This window comes from Narcine bancroftii, chromosome 4 (assembly GCF_036971445.1).
Source record: "Narcine bancroftii isolate sNarBan1 chromosome 4, sNarBan1.hap1, whole genome shotgun sequence".
NCBI lineage: Eukaryota > Metazoa > Chordata > Chondrichthyes > Torpediniformes > Narcinidae > Narcine > Narcine bancroftii.
Window position 1 is genome coordinate 51868797 of NC_091472.1, and position 20052 is coordinate 51888848.

General features: G+C 37.0%; 1 protein-coding gene across 10 annotated transcripts in view; it reads left to right on the forward strand.

Moving 5' to 3' along the window:
• The window catches only part of LOC138760560 (estrogen-related receptor gamma), a 255419-nt gene that overhangs the window by 166588 nt on the left and 68779 nt on the right, over positions 1-20052 (forward strand). For all 10 annotated transcript variants that reach the window (XM_069931279.1, XM_069931289.1, XM_069931285.1 and 7 more), the window contains 2 exons: positions 14667-15079; positions 17596-17712. In XM_069931279.1, coding sequence (XP_069787380.1) covers positions 14667-15079; positions 17596-17712 — 530 coding nt within the window. The remainder of the gene's footprint in view (positions 1-14666; positions 15080-17595; positions 17713-20052) is intronic.

A 20052-nucleotide genomic window follows, 5' to 3' on the forward strand; every position in this document is an offset into this window, starting at 1 on the left:
GAGTTGATACTTCTCCCGACCGCTCAAAAGAAGAAACTAACAATTCCTTTGACAAGCTCCAACTATTTGTACTTGAATTTTATTTGTGGAACCTCAGTTTGCCTGTTCAAGAAAAAAATTGTGTCTGTTTTAAGATGACTAAATATTGCCTAAGCAAACATAGAGACTCCACTATTCAGTCACGCAACTTGGGTTTGCCAGATCACAATGTGATTTCAGAGATCTCTTGATATTTTATACTAGTCGAGGGCATCATTTGAATTTCTTGTTTTGAAAGTTGATGGACAAATTGAAAATATGTTGTGCTACAGGTGCTAGAACAGTATGTACCACTAGGGGCTGCTAGCTCATTTTAATGTTACTAACTAGTTATAATATAATTGGAGCACCAACCACAATTTGCTGGTCAAGTTCAAATCAGGCCCCTCTGATGTGTAGAGATACCCCTATTTCCAGAGGAACTGGGATCCATTAGCACCATGTTCAAGGAACCATTCTTCACTTCTAAGTCTTGGACAGTAAGCGCTACTGGGCTATTCAAACACAAGATGCACTGTAGATCAGCCAATTCTAGTCCTTGCTGACACCTCATTGTTCAAGTTGTTCAAGCCCCTGAATTTCAACAACACTAACATTGACCTATTGGGTAACTGACACCACTTGCATAACTACAGTGAGTAGAGAACAGATCCTGTAGAGCACATCAAATCCAGGTAATTTAGGATATTATAATTCAAGTATTCACTGTAAAAAAAAATGAAGTTGCTAGAAAATAATATATGCTGATTTTCTAACAAGATTCAACTAAACATTGGAATGCAATTATAAATATTCATAAATTGAAGAACAATGCTTGTACAACAATTCTCTGTTTAAGCTGATCAAAGAAGGAAGATGTTAGTTTAAATGCTGGGTTCAAATGTTCCTTGAGAACAATCTGCACAAAACCTGTTTTTACCATTTTGTTATTTCACAGTTGCATTATTTGAGAAGCAGCACAATATGGTTTAGGAGTGTCGGACAGACTCTATCCCAGCCATTCTCAATGGGGGGAGGGGGGCAACTAAACTTTACTGTAACACTGTAGGGAGCCCATAAACGTTGAGCAGAGCCGTAAAGGAGGTCATAGCCAAAAACAGGGTTGAGAATGGCTGCTCTAGCCAATGAATGGAACAATCTAATACACAGAAGGACCATTGGAATCTGCAAGAAAAAACTTAGATCCACATTCCAGCACTGGATCATCATCCTCCACATAGAGATACTGCCAAACCTGCTGTTTGCTTGCAGCTATTTTATATGTTTTACTTTATTTTCTATATTTACCTTTTACATGTATAACTGTTGTACCAATCCAGCGAAGAGAGTATTTTAGCCCTTGGCTCAGTAAAAAAAAGGCGTAGCTTTAAATTAACACCTTCTCTGTGCACATTAGTTCAGAATATCAATTAGTTGTCGTGATATGGAAATAAAATCAGCTCATTTTCAATGAAGGGTTATGGTGCCTTATTGCCATGCAGACCAGCTGTTAAGGAATCAGTTCTTGATTGGCTTCTATCCTCAGTTTGTTCCTGTCAAATCTATTAAGATCAATTCAGATAAAAAGTCCTGCTGTGGTCAGTGCAGTGTTCTGCATATTTCAGTGACACCAGGTAGTTTTTACATCACTAAGTACAGCTTCCATGATGTCCTATAATTCACCATGCATCCAGCAATCTACACCTAGTCATTTCTGAAGACTTACTTCAATTCTGAATGGATTATAATAGCCTCTGGTCAGCAGAAAACTCCATCTGTTTAGAAGAAAATAGGAAGATGTTAGGCCTAACTGATAGATAGGTTAAATCAACTGATTTAACTGATTTCACACCAGAGGTGATATTTTATTTATATGATAAAATGCTTGGAAAGTGATTAATTTGTCAAGGGAATGTTTTGTTACTCTAAATTTACTGAAACTGTACTAAGTGTATTGCTGCTAACCAGATAGAGGAACAGAGGCAATGACTAATGAAGAAATGGAGATTCACTGAATGTTCCAACTCAAATTCATAATTAGAAAATGTTTTATTTTTATTTAGATAAATATGGAATTGTGAATTAGCATTTATATCAATGGAGCAGCCCCTGCTTGTTTCCTGAGGTTGAATAAGTTAAACCTTTTGATATTTGTAAAAGTTTCATTTCATTTGATCAATTGGCTGCACAGTGATACAGCTAATAGAGCAACTGCCTCACAGATCCAGTGGCCCAGGTTCAACCCTGTCTCTGTGAAGTTTGCATGTTCTGTCTGGGTTTTCACTGGGTACATTTTCTTTCCGTATTCTAATGACATGCAGGTTGTTAGGTTAACTGGGCACCATAAATTTCCACCAGGGATTTGGACTGCTCCATGAACCAACATGTACTTGATGGGCCAAAAAGATCTACTTTACTGGCACATGGAAATCTGGAGATAAAGAATTTTCTCTGAATAATTATTTTTAACTGTTTACTATGAATAACTACCATGCAGTCAGTGAATTTAATTGAATATTGTCATGTGCACCGCGATACAGAGAAAAGCTTTGTTTTGCATGCTATCCAGGCAATTCAACTCATACTTAAGTACAGCAGGTATTGCAATAACAAAATAAGCATGCGGAATGTAGTGTTCTAGTTAGTCAAAGAGTACGGGGTATAGTGTTACAAAGTCAAAGTGCGGTACAGAGAACAATTAAAACAGTGCAAAGGTATTATCCTTTAACAATAAAAATGTTATTTTAAAATCTGGTTGCATTAGGGAAAAAAAAACTGTCCTGTGGAAAGGGCTGCGAGATTACACCTGGACGAAGCATTAAATAAATCAAAATAATTGACAAATGCAATTTTAATTGATTTCACTGGAGGTGGTGAACAGTTATTTTGTGATGTACAACATTATTCTATGAGTAACCTGGAATGGAACATTCCACCAAGGATGAGCAATTGTGCATTTTTAAGGAATTATAAAGCAACAACTGGGATTGTTGATAAAGGAAAAAAAAAAGATCTTCTCATACATCCTCAAGACCAAAGCATTGCACAACCTGTAATTTTTAAATACAACCACTGTTGAAGTACAGGCAAACCATTTGATGTGCTGGCAACTGGATACTGCAGAAAAGATTTGTAAACTGGTTATTAATATTTCCAAAACTTCAATTTGTTAAACATCATAAATTTAAATATATGACTGACATGTTTCCCACCAGAATTTTTATTTTCAAGCCACTGCAAGTCTTCATAACCAACTGCATTTGTCTATCCTGCCTTCTTTTGCCATATCCATGTAAACATCTTTTTAAAAAAAAGCAACTCAGAATAATCCTCAACAATCCAAGGTGTTATTCTATTTGATTAGGATCAAACACAAGCATGAACAGAATCAAAATAATTGATGCCCCTGCACTGAGTAAAGTTAATAAAGCATTTTAATGAGCATCTTAAGACTTGAGGATAGAAATAACATTCAACTCTAAATTTGCGGACATGCTTTAAATATACTGCAGTCTAACACTAATCCATTAAACTCACCATGAAAAATTTAGTTTGGATCTTAAAAAATGTAATGCAATTACAGGAGCCATATTTCACACTGTTAAATTGATATGTAAAATAAAAATCTAAAATAGCTGATAAGTTAACTGCATTTTTATAATTTTACCCACTACAAGATTTTTAAAAATGACTACTTAATATTGTAATAATTTTTAAATGATCTATTTGATAGTTCTAGAAGTTGTATTTAAGATAATGCAGGATTAATGAAGAAATTTTTAAAAAACTCAATTGTCGCAATAATAGTGTTTTAAATAGAAAAGTAGAATACTGTAAAACCTCACACTGAGAAATATTCATTGCTGCACTGATCTGCAGTAAAACCTTTTGTAAAAGAGTAACTGCAACCTGCTGAGCACTATTTTCCACTGTTTATATCCCCCGCAGTTGAATCAGATATTTAAATCAACCAGTTCCCTATCCGACTTCCAGTGATTGTTGCTGCTGACCATCAAATGTGGTTTTTAAAAAAAAAATATAATCCTGTTTAATTTTTTGACAACTTCTCACAATTGCAATCACTTTTACACAGCCTGTGGAACTTTAGTACAGTTTGGTTTGCACGGGAGGAAAGTTGGGAATCAGTTTGGATGATGCAGTAGTTTCAAGCTAAGTGTCTGTTCCTGGGCGACTGATCACAATGTCGTCTCTTTCTCCCCTTTGTCAGATGGTCCAATCTATAGCACTCACTATGTGGAAGAAAACATTGAAACATTTATAAAATTGTTGGATATGAACTTCATGGATTGTACTTGTATTGGAATCTTGTATAAATAGGGAATGCATACATTCTTTCTCACATACAGACATTTGTAGAACTGACAGAGACAGAATTCAATAGCACTTAAAGTGGCTACAGATTTTGAGATGTATGATGACCCCTTGCCTGTTCAGTGGCATACAGGCAGCATCCCAGCTTTTTGCTGCTTGTTCATTTTCGCTTCTAGCTAATGCCAGTCGTGCTGTTCTTTTTATATTTCTTCAGCAGTCCAATATTGTTAGAGGCTGGCACCAATTAAATTGAGCCAACAGTGTTTAAAACCAGTACCCTTTAAAGGAGGGATGGGTGTATGTGGAAGGCATTCCACTACGAATCGAATTCTGGACTCAGAGGCGGGGGGGGGGGGGGGGGGAGGGGGATATGGAGTTCAATTTTCAGATGAGGCCCCAAGGCCTTTAATGGAGAAAATGGGAAGCAAGAAAGGTAGTCTTGAATCCACAGGGAGCCAGGAGACCAACCAGATACATGTCATAAGATAATGGGAACAAAGGACCTAGAGGCAATGAGTTCACATGAATAGTCAGGAAGTGCATCTTTGGTGGTATATCCTAACTTCATATACTTCTCAATTCACCAAAAAGAGGTTATCTTTATTTTTGCTACATAAAGTACACTGTTTGACCTGCTGAGTTTCTCCAGCATTGTGTTTTTATTTCAACTGCTCTGTCTGCAGACTTTGGTGTTTTACCTCTGTCACCTATCAGGACTCTTATCTAATATCTCAGACCAGCAGCATTATAAATTCATCAAGAGAGTGTAATTTTAAAAATAATATTTTTATTATTAATCACTAATAATATAACACCTTATCTAACTTATCAAAACTTAACTCCAAAATATGTGTGAATAGACTTATATTTGTAAGTGTGTGGGTATGGGTGTAGGGGTAATACCCAAAACCATTACAGCTTAGGCACAATTCTGGAAAGTCATTCTAAAGTCAGTCTTGGACATCCATTGTTGGCACAAAGACTCTTACACTGATGCAAATAAGTAATTACGAGTGAGGTGGGGGAGACTGACGAATCAGACTGCTGAAAACTCATGAATCCTGGTCAAGTTGCTTCCAGAGTGAATGGCCTTTCAGACGAGTGGTTGTCATAACTCCCTTTTGTGGGGGAGCAGAAATGTATGACTTCCATGAAGCTTCTACAAGCCCTGGCAAGGGTCAGTCAAAATGATCAGCACAATGGTCACAATCCTATGGGGCAAGTCCACTGTTTCCTTTACCCAGATATGGGTCAAACAAAGTGACCTTTCCTTTGGTCATGGCGGGGTTCAATAATTCCCCTTCAATTTGACTTTTCCTTTGGCCATGGTGGGGTTCAATCATTCCCCTTCAAAATGACTTTTCCTTTGGCCATGGTGGGGTTCAATCATTCCCCTTCAAAATGACTTTTCCTTTGGCCATGGTAGGGATCCTGACATGGAGAAACAAATTGTCCATTGCCACACAGAGTCATTCCAGCACAATGTTCCTTCAGATGGCCCGCTGCTCAAAGTGCTGTTCCTTTAACAATGGTTGCTGATCACCAAGCTCCTGTTCCTTTTAGTGTGTCTTTCACATGACTCTTCCCATCTGTGTCCCTGGAAAAGCAACACATTTCCTCTCTTCTCTTCAAAAGTAATGAAGTTGGAACATGCTGTACAAGTTGTTGCCACCTCCAGTCTCTCCAAAGCTGTGCAAGGTTGCAGCTTGATTTGTTAACCTTTAAAGTAACAGTCACACAAAAATGAAATGGGACTTCATAATAATATTCACATACTTAGTACCACTGAACTCCTCATATTTACATATCAAACTTTGTGCAAACTGGCAAGCCTTTCAATCGTCACTCACATAGATGAAAGCAACACTTGCTGACTCAGTACCCTCTCTCTTGTGGGTAAACATGGCATAAGCCCTGAGGCAGCACGCTTGCTTTCTGCGCCAAACCTCCAGTGATTAGATAGTGATCATCTTCATAAATATGTTCGTAGACTGAAGCCATCATAAATACTGATATTCTCCTTCTCACCATCCAATATCTCCCGCAGTCCTCATTTGTTTTCTGATTTATCAGCGTAAATAGTGTGAGGGTGCACCTCTTCCCCTTGATTCCTGCTTCACAACATCATTCCTGCGTTTTCTTCATTTCCGATAATCAAGGTGAGGCAGTTCAGTATAAAGAAGAGAAAAGATACTGTCCCAACATTTCACACGTTGCATCTGATTCTCAAACTGCATAGTTTAGAGATGGGATATATGCTGGTGATGTATTAGGCACATGTGCGTGAAGTTAGGACAGGGGAAAAGCTAGCACATAGGGAACGTGAATGAACTGAAAAATAGGAACATAAGAAGGCCACTCCTATCATTGAGTTAGATCATGGCTGATCAGCGTCAAGATTCATCCCACTTCAGTGCGTGAGGGGACACATTTGTTTGACTACAGAGGACTCCCGGAAGATGTTTGGGAATCTTAGCATGAGTATGTAGGGATCCAGTACCAACATGGACAGAGCCTTGCACAATGTTTTGTCCCATCTTCTGGTGTGGAAATCGTGACAAACTCCCCTCGCACACCTACATATTCAACGAAGCAGCAGATTTCATTGCAGCACAAGGCAAAGCTACTCAAGCTTTGGTGGAAACATTGAAAGGTGCCACAAGCAGTCAGAGTGCTACCACAGCTGTGGATATCATTGTTTACAGTGTCCTTGGGATCCAGCAATCTGTCCTCCAACAGATGTCTAGGATCCGGGCAGAGTAGCATCGGCTGCCCAAAGCAGGAGGACAAAATCCAAATTCTCCAGCCTTCAGCTCCATCAGCACCATTGCAATCAGGGCTACAGCATGCACGGCCTCTTCACTACCATTGCACTCTCACTCCTCATGTCTGCCACTCTGGACACCTGGGCCAAGGCAGGACAAAGCCATCCCTTTGTCTCCTCCATTTAAAGTAACATTCTAAAAGTCAACATTGGGTGATGACACACGGAAAGGAGGCAATTAAGGGACGTGAAAGGGGTTGACATTTGTCTGGATGACATAAAATAGCAGTGATCAATGTGGCTGGCAATATTGTGGGGGCTCCTACTTTCACTTGTTAATCAAGCAGATGCTGCAATGTGAAAAATGGTGAAGGAAAGTTTGGGTGAGAGAGGTGACAGCATGAGACTGATGGCAGAAGCGCCTTTCAAAACTGAATTGGATGGCAAGGAACTTTATGGCAGTAATAAGTTTGACGGCACTTGAAAAGAAAGCCATGGAATGGAATTCCAAATGTAATCAGCTCTAGGTTCAATCCTCAACTGAAAATATTTCCAAGCAGTTAACAATGAAATCTAATTTCTACCATTTATGGTTGGACAACATGCTCTTGCATCATGTGATTTAGCACAAATGCTACGTGCCCTTAGCATTAAAGTTGCTATTCCACAATGTCTGGGATCTGGGATAATGTCCAATTCAAGACACTGGGCAGTTTCTTTTTAGCTATAACCTGAGCACATCTTAAAAAGTTTAAAGTTTAGAAGCAGTGATGATATTTGCTGATCAATCCCTATCTGTTTACACTGTCTGAATGATGCCATTTCTTCTTCTGCTTCATTTTATCAGGTCAATAGGTTTGATAATACGTCAGAGGGCTGGATATGATCAATTAGCTTTGGGCTGAAGCTTGTACAAATGGTGTAACAACAGGATGCACACAGTATAGACCACTTGTATATGCATGTTAAGCAGTTTTATCATAACTTTCAATGCAATACAGTTATTTTACATTTAATTATTCAGAGCTAAACAGATCAACCTGTGTGTAACGTAGTAGCTCTGTCATTTCAGCATTTAACTGTTTTTAATTTTGAATTTTCCCTGAAATTTAGAATCGACAATTTGCATTTTTTTTCCAAAGTAAATAAACAATCATTCAAATCTGATCTTGTGCTGCTGGCTTTAGCAGATGGCCTTCTTCATATTTAAGATACTTTACAGATGGGAGTCCCAGTGGCCTGCTCAGCTACAACTACCTCTATAGGCTGATAGATGGGGATAAATCTCAACAATCCTTTCCTGACAACCAATTTATAGAATCTGATCTGGTTGAAGACATGACTTTCATACTCAAGGCACAGGATGCGGGCTTTTTTTTAAGTTGTGTTACATTTAATCAGGTTGTCGCTCTTAATGAAATGGTCTTTAATTACACTCTTGTTTCATCTCTCTGTGATCCCTTTTAAATGTGCACGGGAATAGATCTCAGGGCCCTCCCCACTACACCCTCCTCCCAACTCTCATGACTTCATCAGCAACTGTGATCGTTCTTAGTCTGACTGACATCTTTATTACTAAATCCAAGTGTATAAAATCACCTTGTCACAGTGTCATCATAAAAAAAAGTGAAGGTAGTTACCATGGAGTATCTGAAATGGGAGCTGGGACAATCAGTGTGTAAAGTCAGTTTCTTAATGGCAGTAAAATCAAATGTGCCAACAACTCCATGACTCCCCGCTGCTAGCTGACAGCATGGTGCAAGACGCAAAGGCTAAACATTCAGTTAAACAGTGATTGTAATGAAATGCCATTCTGTGCTTAGCAAAAGAAACAAACAAGTGTAGCATGTGGGGCTTTTTTGAAAACTGCAGGAGCATCACAGTGAAAACATATCCTGTGCATTTTATTTTCAAGGTAAGTGCACGTCTGGTGTAAATGAATATCTGCACCAAGCTGTGCAGTAAAGTCGTGTGCACATTTATTAATATCTGCTGCATGAATGCAGTAAATTTTGGGGCTTTTTAAATATTTCTGGAAAAGTATTCAGTTGAATTGATTGGGACTGCATTTCTTTTTGTGTGTGGGTCTGTTTTTCCAGGCAACTATTGATTTCTAGCATACAAATCAGTGTTTAATTACAATAACATTTTTTATTGGAATATCTGTTGTATTAAATTCAGCCCCTGTTATAACACCAGTGCTTTTGATGTAATTAGCACAATAAAATAAAGGCAGAGGAAAACATTTATGGATATAAAGTGGCACATCCCTGGTTCTTTTCCTGACATAAATTTGATTGTTAATAGCTATCTTTATAAGTAAGCTAACTGTCATGATGGGAATTTCTTTGGGGATGCTGCTGTTGAGCATGGCTCCAACATCCAGCCTTATTTTACAAGTTATTTGCCCTGTTCTCAGAATTTAACTGTTTATCACTCTCCCTGACTCCTTTTCTTCTTAAATTTGAAAGGCCAGGCTTGGTGTCAACCAATCATTGTTGCCTCCAAACCAATCCACTCCTTTCAAATCTGTTTAGAATTCAAAGGATTTCCATAACTGGGCCATCAGCCCAGCTGTAAAAGTAAAGGCAGTACATTTGGGATCATAGGTGTCCGCTTTTGAATCACTGGTGACATTGCTGAGCATGCCACTATCTGTTGAGGTTGCAGGTATTTTGACAAACTTATTTCATAACCAACATTGTTGAAAGCTTTTTTAACTGTGTTTCTTCATGTGAGTAAAATGTTGAGGGAGGTTTGGTGGGGGACTGCTTCATCAATATTGTTCCTTCCTTTAAATAAAACTAGGGGAAGAGGTTCTTATATTTATTTCACCTGCTTCCCTCTCCTATCAGTGCTGAGGTTTTGAAACTGTGACTGGTGTGTTTTAATATCAGAAGGTTAGATTCCATTTCCTTCTGGTCCTGTAAAACAAAAAAAAAAGCTGTGAGATGTTTTATGAAAGACTGCTGTATGAAAGGCAAAATAAGCAATGAATTAATGTTTCAGGAAGAGAAAATTGATTTTTTTCTACAAAAAATCATGATTTTCTTCCATTGCAATAAATTCTCAGGGTTCCCTTTATAATTTTGTTAAAAAAATTAAAAAAATAATTTTAATTTATAGTAATTTTAACACTTCTGATTTAGATTGTTGAACATGTCTGCATTCTGCAAACTGGCAGGTATAATATATAAAGATTTGTGAACTTTATTGTAAGTGAAGGTGAACCAGATTGACTATTTGATATCTTTCGATCAACTGAAAGAAGGTGTATAATTGTTGCAGCAAAAATGGAGTAGATGGGACACTGTGAGAAAGGAAAAGATGTGTGTGTGTGTGTGTGTGTGTGTGTGTGTGTGTGTGTGTGTGTGTGTGTGTGTGTAAGGATTAGTAAAATTCAAGAAGCAATGGAATTTTGCAACAGTTTCTTAATCAAATCATACTGGTTTATATTGGGTTTATGAGGATATTGCAAAGAATATTTTAAGCTATATTTTTAGTTTGTTATTCTTTAGAGTCTGCACAAATTTAAGCTGAATTTCTTCAAGCCTTTGAAACAAGAACAGATTGTGTAAAAATTGTATCACTGGGTTTTCAGTGTGCAATGAAAAGTGAAATGAACACGGCAGCTACGATGCCAGTATATCATTAAAAAAAGTGCTCAAAGAATTTACCTTCTCTGGTACAGTGCATGATTTAATAGCAAATATACAGGTTGCTGCAGTCTTAGGATTTATTTTTATGATGCATAAGGCATCATAAACGTTTGTAACATTTTCATCAACATTTAGGCATAAAAAAACTAAAAACAATCAAAAGATAAATTTGATAATTATTCTCAAATTGTTGCTCTAATTCCCAATAAGCAGAATGTATATCTTGGCAAATTCTTATCTTTGTTCATTTGACTCTTTTAAATTTATCCTCTTTAGACAAAATGTTAGCTCCGTATTCGGAAATGTAGTTTGCTTTATTGTTGTATTTCAATGGCCATTTTCTTGCCAGTAGAGTAAAAGACTGTTATTAAGAAGAGTGTGTGACACAATGTCAAATTCTGATGAGTAGTTGCAATGTGAAGCTTACAGTTTTCCTCTTAACTCTTCTTGTTGCGATATCTGCCATTTTTGACTCACTAATCTCAAACGGATCCCTTCTGTAATATTTATTAGTCGAATATTCAACTTTCTGCCATATATAAAAGAAACTCCGCCTCCGTGGTGGTAAGTTAGAATCTGAATGCACTCATTAAAACAGAAAAAGAGGGTTTTTCTCGAACAGCACACGTTCCATTTTGTTCCGCAATCTCACAGCCTGAGTTTCATTTTGACTAAACTCAAGATTTTAATCCTTACCTGTAGAAATTTCAAGCATGATTGTAAAATGCCATTCTTCACAAATAAAAAGAGAAACATCTCTCCTCACCACGATGCCCCTAATGCAATGATGATATGTTTGCTCCAGCAGTTGACAAGCTATTGTATCATTTAGATTCCATAATGACACCTTGTCACACTGAAATGGTCATGTTTTCCAAATCATATATTACAGTGTTGATTCCTGACAAACTGTATCATCGCAAAGTACTTTTTTTCACCTTGTTCCGTGTTGTTTACCTTTTGGTGCCATTTTCCTTTTGACTGATCCAAATTTTGGTACTTTGTGTGGAGAGTACAATTAATTTGGGCAGGAAAATGAATGACAATATGTTGTTCAAAACAGAAATGTTAGTGAGATAACTGGGTTCTTTCACGAGAGCACAAAAGAATGACAGTAATCGCTTTCTAAAGTGCTAATCTAAAATTTACAGTTTGTAGAATGTTTTCAGAGGAGAAAGAAATGATGTGAGGGAAAATACAATTGAATTCAGAATAATTATTTTTTTTAAAAATCAGTTGGATAAAATAACAAGTTCAAAATTAGTTTCAATTCTTTTCTGTGGAATCAATATTTTGAATTTATTTTCAAAAATTAGTAACTCAGGATTTTTTATTTGCCCAAGACTAAAAAGTGTTGAACCCAATTGCCACATTTTCTCTAGGAGAAGTTCAGGTGAGATAAATGTAAAAATCACAATGCTGGAGAAACTCAGCAGGTCAAACATAACCAACTTTTCAAGTTTGAGCCCTTCATCAAGGCATCAAGTTCATTTGAGATTATTTTTAAAATAAAGCACATTGTTGTCTGGAACTTGTAATTTACAAACAAAAAATTCATGTATGCTGAATCTTGTTACTTTCCATGTGCAAGTGAGGATTGGAAATAGATGCAGCTATTTTCATTTCCACAGTGGCAATTACATTGAACGGTTTGTAAGCAGAAGCTAAATATATTGCTGGGCGCTGTTTGAACAAAGGAATTACTGGCATGTAAGGTTGACAATATTCAAATAATCTTCACAAAATTTAATATAATCAGTGTCGAGCTTAATGGTTTACCCATGTTAACAAATATGGAGCCATATTTTTAGGGCCTGTATATTCTTTTGATATGAAGAAAAAGAAGGAACTTTTATCCTATTTGTCTTTCTCATAATGGATGATTTGCTGCCTTAGAAGGTGTCATAGTCGGCATTATAAGGTTCTGTGTGAGCTTTGGAAATCACTGGAGTGCAATGAGTTGAGTGATGTCATTTTCTCCCTTCAAAGCCCAACAAAGAAGTAACAAAACTCACTTAGCTGAGGCAGGAGTATTCAAGCCCAAGTACTGACCATCTCTTCAGTTGGTGATCTGCAGGTTAAAGGACAGATGCTGCAACGCTTCAGCTTGAAAAGTGACCTGAAAATATGACTGTGATACTCTTAACTATTTGTTTGTAATACTCCAGAATGGATAAGCATCGCACAATGCAGCTAGATCCAGAGAAGGGTCCATCCCAAGTATCTTATCAAACCTGCAGTGCAGTAAACATGTTAAAGGAATGTCCTAAGTAGGCAGAAATCTTTGATCCAGAAATTGTCAAGAAGTGGTGGGAGTAATGCACAGATCACTATTAGGGATTTCAGTTTGTTTTACCATGTTCCCTTTAAAATACCTGCAGGTTTATTTAGCTTTGGAGGCAGAATGAGTCAGCAGTGTTCACATGATCATGAAGGAGACTGAAGCAATTGAAGGAAATGGAAAAATTAATACCTATACTTTGCTATGAGCTTGAATTCATTGATATAAACAAGGCTGGAAACATACTAATTCCGTTTGACTGCTAAGATTCCTGCTTCCTACTTTATAGTTGCTTAATTGCATTTGGTCATTCATTTGACAACATTAAAAAAAATTGTCATCAGCAGGTTATTAGTTATCTTTTCCTGTCTTAACAGTGCACAATGCATTTCTTTTTGTTATTTAAGGAAGGGGTTAAAGTGCCTAGCAGGTGACTGTTCTTTCTGTCCAGCTCTGTATACTTTACCAGCCTGTACAAATCAAGGACCTTGCCTGCAACAAATTTTCCTTGCAGCCAGTGCTGTTAATGAGAGCAGTAATTAATTGATATCTCTCCCATCCCTTGACTACCACTCGGGGCAAAGAGTGGGGATTAAATTTTTCCCAAGTCAACATTAGAGCGAGCTGAATGTGCATTGACTTACAACAGCCCTGTGAATTCCTCTAATTTAGAGTACTTACTCTTTCACTCATTACATTGTAATTACTGCTCTCCAATACATTATGTTCACAGGCCTCAGTTGGAAATTATTAGTGCACTCTCCCTCTCTCCCTTGAAATTCCATGGCACTATTAATGTGGGACTGGAACATGTACAACTATCTATAAATTCAGATGTCAGGTGCTAGTTTTTATTCTGATCCACAGTTGAATTTGAAATTAGACGCACTAAAATTCACATTAACAGCAAGAGCAATGGAATTTTAAAAACTATATTTAACAAAGAAAACCTTTCTTGTCAGAAAATAGCTATTTGGGAGGTTATGATCTTATCCTTTTGAGGGTGAAGAATTGTCTTCTATCCATTTTGTGCTGTAGTGGAAAATTTGATATCACTCTGCACTCAAGTTAAAGACTTGGTTGTGTTTTTCAAATGGAGCTTAAATTTGTGTCAAATGAAATATTATTAAATCAATCTTTGGGGATTTTTGACTTTGTACTTTTTGGTAACAAGTTATCTATTAGCATTTTGCATTTAAATCTCAACATGCTAACTGCAGTCATTGCTTTAAGTCTCTCCATCCCAATTTTGCCCAGTCTATAAATATTTTTGAAAAAATTTGTCAGACTTTAAAAAATAATCCTAACCATCTCTTTGTTTTTTAAGCATGTTCTGTAATGAATGTTAGAACTTGTTCCCAGGTTAGGAGAAATGATCTTGAGAGGGAATAGTTTTGTGGATTGTTTCCTTTCTTTCTCCCACACAACCCCCTCCTCTGCTTTATGTTTTGTTTACCACCTGTCTCCAGTTTTGATAAACCTCTGTCATGCCCTTATGCTGATTATGTTCGTGTAGAACAACTTGTATTGACTAACGAATGAATGATGCCTAGTCCCTTGCCTATCAGAAAGGCCCTAAAGAATGTTGTTTTTAATTCAATGCTTTTCACAGGCTTCTCTGCAGAATGTCAGCCAAGGATCGACACATTGATTCGAGCTGCTCATCATACATTAAGACAGAGCCGTCCAGCCCTGCCTCACTGACAGATAGTATCAATCACCACAGTCCAGGTGGCTCGTCGGACGCCAGTGGGAGCTACAGCTCCACAATGAATGGACACCAGAATGGCCTGGACTCACCCCCTCTCTACACGACGACTACCCTGGGCACGAATGGCAGCTCCCGTAAACGATATGACGACTGTTCGAGCACTATAGCCGAAGACTCGCAGACCAAGTGCGAGTACATGTTGAACTCCATGCCCAAAAGGTTATGTTTGGTCTGCGGTGACATAGCATCAGGATATCATTATGGTGTTGCTTCATGTGAGGCATGCAAAGCATTCTTCAAGCGCACTATACAAGGTAAAATATTATATTTCATCATGTACCTGTACAATTTATGTCATAAAGGCAAAACTTATATAATAGACATAGCCACTGTTGTGTACTCTTAGTTTTAAATGATTCAGTCAGCTTCTTTTTGATTAGTCCAATGAGATGTGGTTATCAGCTGATCAAATAATATTTGAATTCGTAAGTTATCTGAAGAAAATGCTCATATAAAAATCAAGCTTGGTTTTAAGAACTTTTCACAGACAATGCAGAGAAATAAGCAGTTGTATCTGCCAGATAATTACAAACCAAACACAGATGATTTGGCCCATTGGGTCTATAGCATCACTCAGAGAAATCCCATTCCTCCACTTCTACCTATTCTCTCATAAGCCTGATTTTTCTACCTCCTTTCAAGACAGGGGACAATTTACAGTTGCCATTTACCTAGAAACATGAACATCTTTCAAGTGTGGGAGGAAAAGGGAATACCTGGGGTGGGGGGGTGGTGGTGTGGGGTGGTGGTGGTGTGGGGTGGTGGTGGTGTGGGGTGGTGGAAACTCTACAGACACAGGGAGAACGTGCAAACTCCACACAGACATCATCCAATGCCAGGTCAAATCTATAGCTCTGTAGCTTAAGATAACTGTACAAACTGCCTGTGCACTTTTCTGTCCTCCTGTGCTGTTAGCACATTTTAGTCTTTACCACTCACCTCAACAGGAATCTAATTGTTTGTTATTCATTTAGAACAAATTACAATGAAAGTTATCTTATATCAACAATCCCTCGTGTAAATCTTAAAGAGAAACAGGATATTTTAAAGTATTTCTTATTAAACTTCCTACATTGGCAATAATAATAGTAATTTATTGTCATTATGTACATTGTACAATGTACATAATCACCAAAATTCTTATTTGCTGCAGCCGAGCGGGTACTCTGTAAAATAAAAACAAAATATTCTCGTATTTTTCCAAGAAGTAAATGTCTCTATTAGCAATAATGACCTACTTCAATGCATCTGTGCTTTTGCTATGTGTTTTTTTTTCTTTTTTTTCGTCCACGAAGCCAAGCCAAAAAAAAAAGGAAAGTACTCATATAAATTGTAGAGACAATCTAAAGATCAAAAGATACATTAGGTCCAACAGGAACGTTGGTTTGAATGATTGAGCTTCACCTGATATCATCGGTAAAATGATAGTTAATTTGGAATGAAATAATATTTTTTGTTTAGATTAAGGTACGATGAGTTAAGTCTAAGAAAATATTAAGTTTTCCATTTGAACACAACGTTCTGAGCTCTACTTAAAACTTGGAGTGCATATGGTGCTAAAATACACAGCAGAGTTATTGCATAAAAGCTCCAATTTCCTATCATACCTGCATCTATTACATTACTGCAACCATTTAATTTCTAAGAGCTTCTACAGGTAATTAGGTTATAATGGATCCAGTATTTGGTTACTGACTCGGTTTGTGGGTCTGCAATTCCTAGTTCATTCAGCATCACTGGATGTTCTCCTTAATGGCACTGACCTGATAGATGCACATTCATTGCCCCATGTGCTATATTATGTCCAACAATCACTGTTTTCATTCATGTGGCCATGAATTAACTTTTTCAGCAAGTTACAGATTGCATTTAGCAATAAATGTTTTCATAAATGGACCTCAGTAGTTTTTTAATTTTTTAAAAATATCTTCAACTAAGCAAATACAGACAAGACCAAGTGAGCATTTTATTAAAAACAAATTAAACTCTGAGCTGTATGTTCAATTTTCTGCCACCAAAGTCATTGGTATCTTTTCATGGTTAGAAAGTTATTCTTTTGTATATATAAACAAAATTTGCAATTTCAGCAATCTTTTTTTCTTTCCTAAAGTAGAGATTATATAATATACCTCATCTTGAATGCAAGCTAAATTATAATCTCCATGAAGCAATTGGCTGAAAGGAGTTTATATGTGAATAGATTTCTTTCCCAGACCAGTTGTTTCACACAAGGTTTTTGCATTGAGTGAGGAATTTTTAGTATTTAGTCTCTTAGTGTTCCACTAATCTGTTATTTAATGAGGAAGCGTCGGCTCAGAGAAGGGTAGTCAATATAAATCAGTGTTTACAAAGTGTGATTAACTCTGAAATATTTCATCAGAGCTGCTGTCCCAGGTGGATGTGGTGCTAATTACAGGGAGTTGCATATGTTTCTAGGGGAATGTGATGGACCCTGAGTGCTGCTAACATGAAGTATCAAGGTTACAATTACACTCACTGCCAACCTGCCTTGTCTGCACTAGCAATTTATGCACTCTGTGCGATGACCCTCCTCTCCAGAGGACAATAAACAAAATGCATTTTCATTAAGACACTAATGTATTTAACCACAGAGGACGAGGGATGGTTGGGGAGGAGGGTAAGGAGGAGAGCAAAGAGAGGGAGAAAGAGGTGGAAGTGATCTAAGAAATCATCAGTTATATTATCTTGAAGTAAAATGCTTCATCAGAATTTTTCCATGACTTGTCCTCTTCTCATTTTGCTACTGCAGGTAACATTGAGTACAGCTGCCCCGCGACAAATGAATGTGAAATCACAAAGCGTAGACGCAAATCTTGCCAGGCTTGTCGTTTCATGAAATGCTTAAAAGTAGGCATGCTGAAAGAAGGTAAGATGCATTATTGTTTGTGTTTTAAATATCCAACTGATACATTAAGTTTTTCCTGCTGCAGTCATCACATTTTATGTCATTATAAAAGTAAGGAAAAGTCTAAGTAGAGAAGCCTTTTAAAATACACTGCAAAATAGAGTGTAAATGTAAACTGTGATCCATTGTTATGCAACTAGAATGACCTAAACACTCATTAAGATTAATGCCAATATTGCATTGTCATTGACATTGACAAATCTGCATGGATAGGTTAAATAAATATACAATTGTTTCGTATTATTACACTGTGGTCTATACCAAGCTGATTTTATAAATTGTATCAAGCTTATTTCATGACATTCAGTGTTTTAAATTTAATTCTGAGTGGTGTTTTCTGACTTATCACTGCAAGTAATGTGTGAAATGAAATGTAACGATACTGTGGTCTACAGTGGTCAGCAATTTCAGCAAAGTTTTGTTATTATTTCAACAAAAGAGATTTTCTTTGTACATCTATTTAAGTTTTGAAATGAAGTCAATAGAGAAGCATTGAGTTAAACATTCTTCTTCTGATTACAAAAGTTCAGTTTCAACAAGAATATAATTCCATCAGAATCACTAAGTAGAAGATTGCATGAAAATGAGAGATTCAATCTTAAGCTCATGGGAGGTGGGAAGATGTTGTGGGGAATTCTGTGTGGATTCCCTGGTTTAATCATTTTTTTTATTACATGCTCGCAAAACTGTGTGTGTTTGTCACAACCATTGACGGCTCCTGCTTTCTAGTTATCTCAGATAATATGATCCTGAAGAGATTTTTTTTAAAAAAGACAAGCAAAAATAGAGAGAAAATATTTGGAGAAACAATTTCAAATGTAAAGACACAGAATATTTAAATAAATAGTGCATGAAAGTTGGAAATATTTCTTCATTTTATGTAGGAGTGGGAAGACTGACCTCTCCAAGAGGAACACTCATGGTACTTTGTAATTAAATGTTAATAGTAATGGCTCTTGAAAGAGAGAGAATCTCCTTTATCACCTTCCACTAGACTGCATTTTAAAACCACCACAAATCAAATGCACATGACCTACCTTTACAAATGTGGCCATCTTGCACAGAATAAATAAATAAGAAATTGAGCTAATCCAGTTCAGATACCACATTGAACTGAGAAGATAGGTCATTTTACAACATAATTCAATTTATTAATGTATCTTGAAATGTTTAATGTCACAAGTTTGCAAAACAAAAATGTTGTGACATGCTGACACAGCTAAAGGAACGCTGTCATTGTAATGTCATTGTAATCTCTGTGTCAAGGCTTTCTCTGTATTCCAACTGAAAGAGTAGCTCACGCTACTTCAGTCTCAAAGTTAGAAACGCGCATGAAGCTAATTCCAAAACTACATACTGATCATTTTACTTTAAATCAAACACAGCTTAAGTGTGGCCAAAAAACATTCTGCTTCACATCAGTTTATTTCAAATTAATAGAAAATATTGAAAGCAAGATTTATCCACGTTAAATTTTGCGATACTGCAAAATCACACCTATCTCTCAATTTCTTTTTCTATCCCCGAACATTATAAAAATAAGTAATCAAGCATCAGAATTGGGTGCTTTGGACCTGCATGGTGCCAGGATTGTATCAGCAGGTGTAGAACAAATCCCTTCAGCCAAATACAATTTCTGATACAGTAGGTTCAATATACAATATTTTATGTACCTTTCCTTTTGCAAAAAAATCCAACCCAGTCATGGAAACGGTTGCTTCTATACTTACAGTATTGCAGGATAGAACATCTTTGGTAGTTGCTGTTTCCTTGCATCTGCTACAATCTCTGCCGTAACAGCAAAAACACATTATGCAGGCTTGTTTTAAATGTTTTAACATTTGCTTATGTGCAAGAGTTTAGATGACAGCTCAGTAATTGATAAGGGAAGTTGGAGACAGGCCTGACGGATGTTGTGCTGGTTTTGATATGGCATCTTTCCCCATGAGCCTTCAGACAAATAGCAGCCTTTTGTTCTACTCCCAGCCACCCATATACACATATATCAATATGGCACTCCCATTTGTTGTGATGTGGCTGAATTTGATACTGGGGTCCTTCCTTACACTGGAAATACTGCTTCAAATAGGCAATTAGGACGTCCAGAATGGAAACCTTGAAAACTCTGTAGCCTAATGAAGCACAAATTTGGATGTAGTACATGAAGGTATTTGAAGTTTGGATTGCCCTCTGGGAAGAGGACTGCCGTTGGGGGCAATCATACTGCATGGATACTCCTCCTTTATATTTTTTTATGAACTGCTTTCAGATATTGGTTTTATTTCACAGTGACAAGGAAGA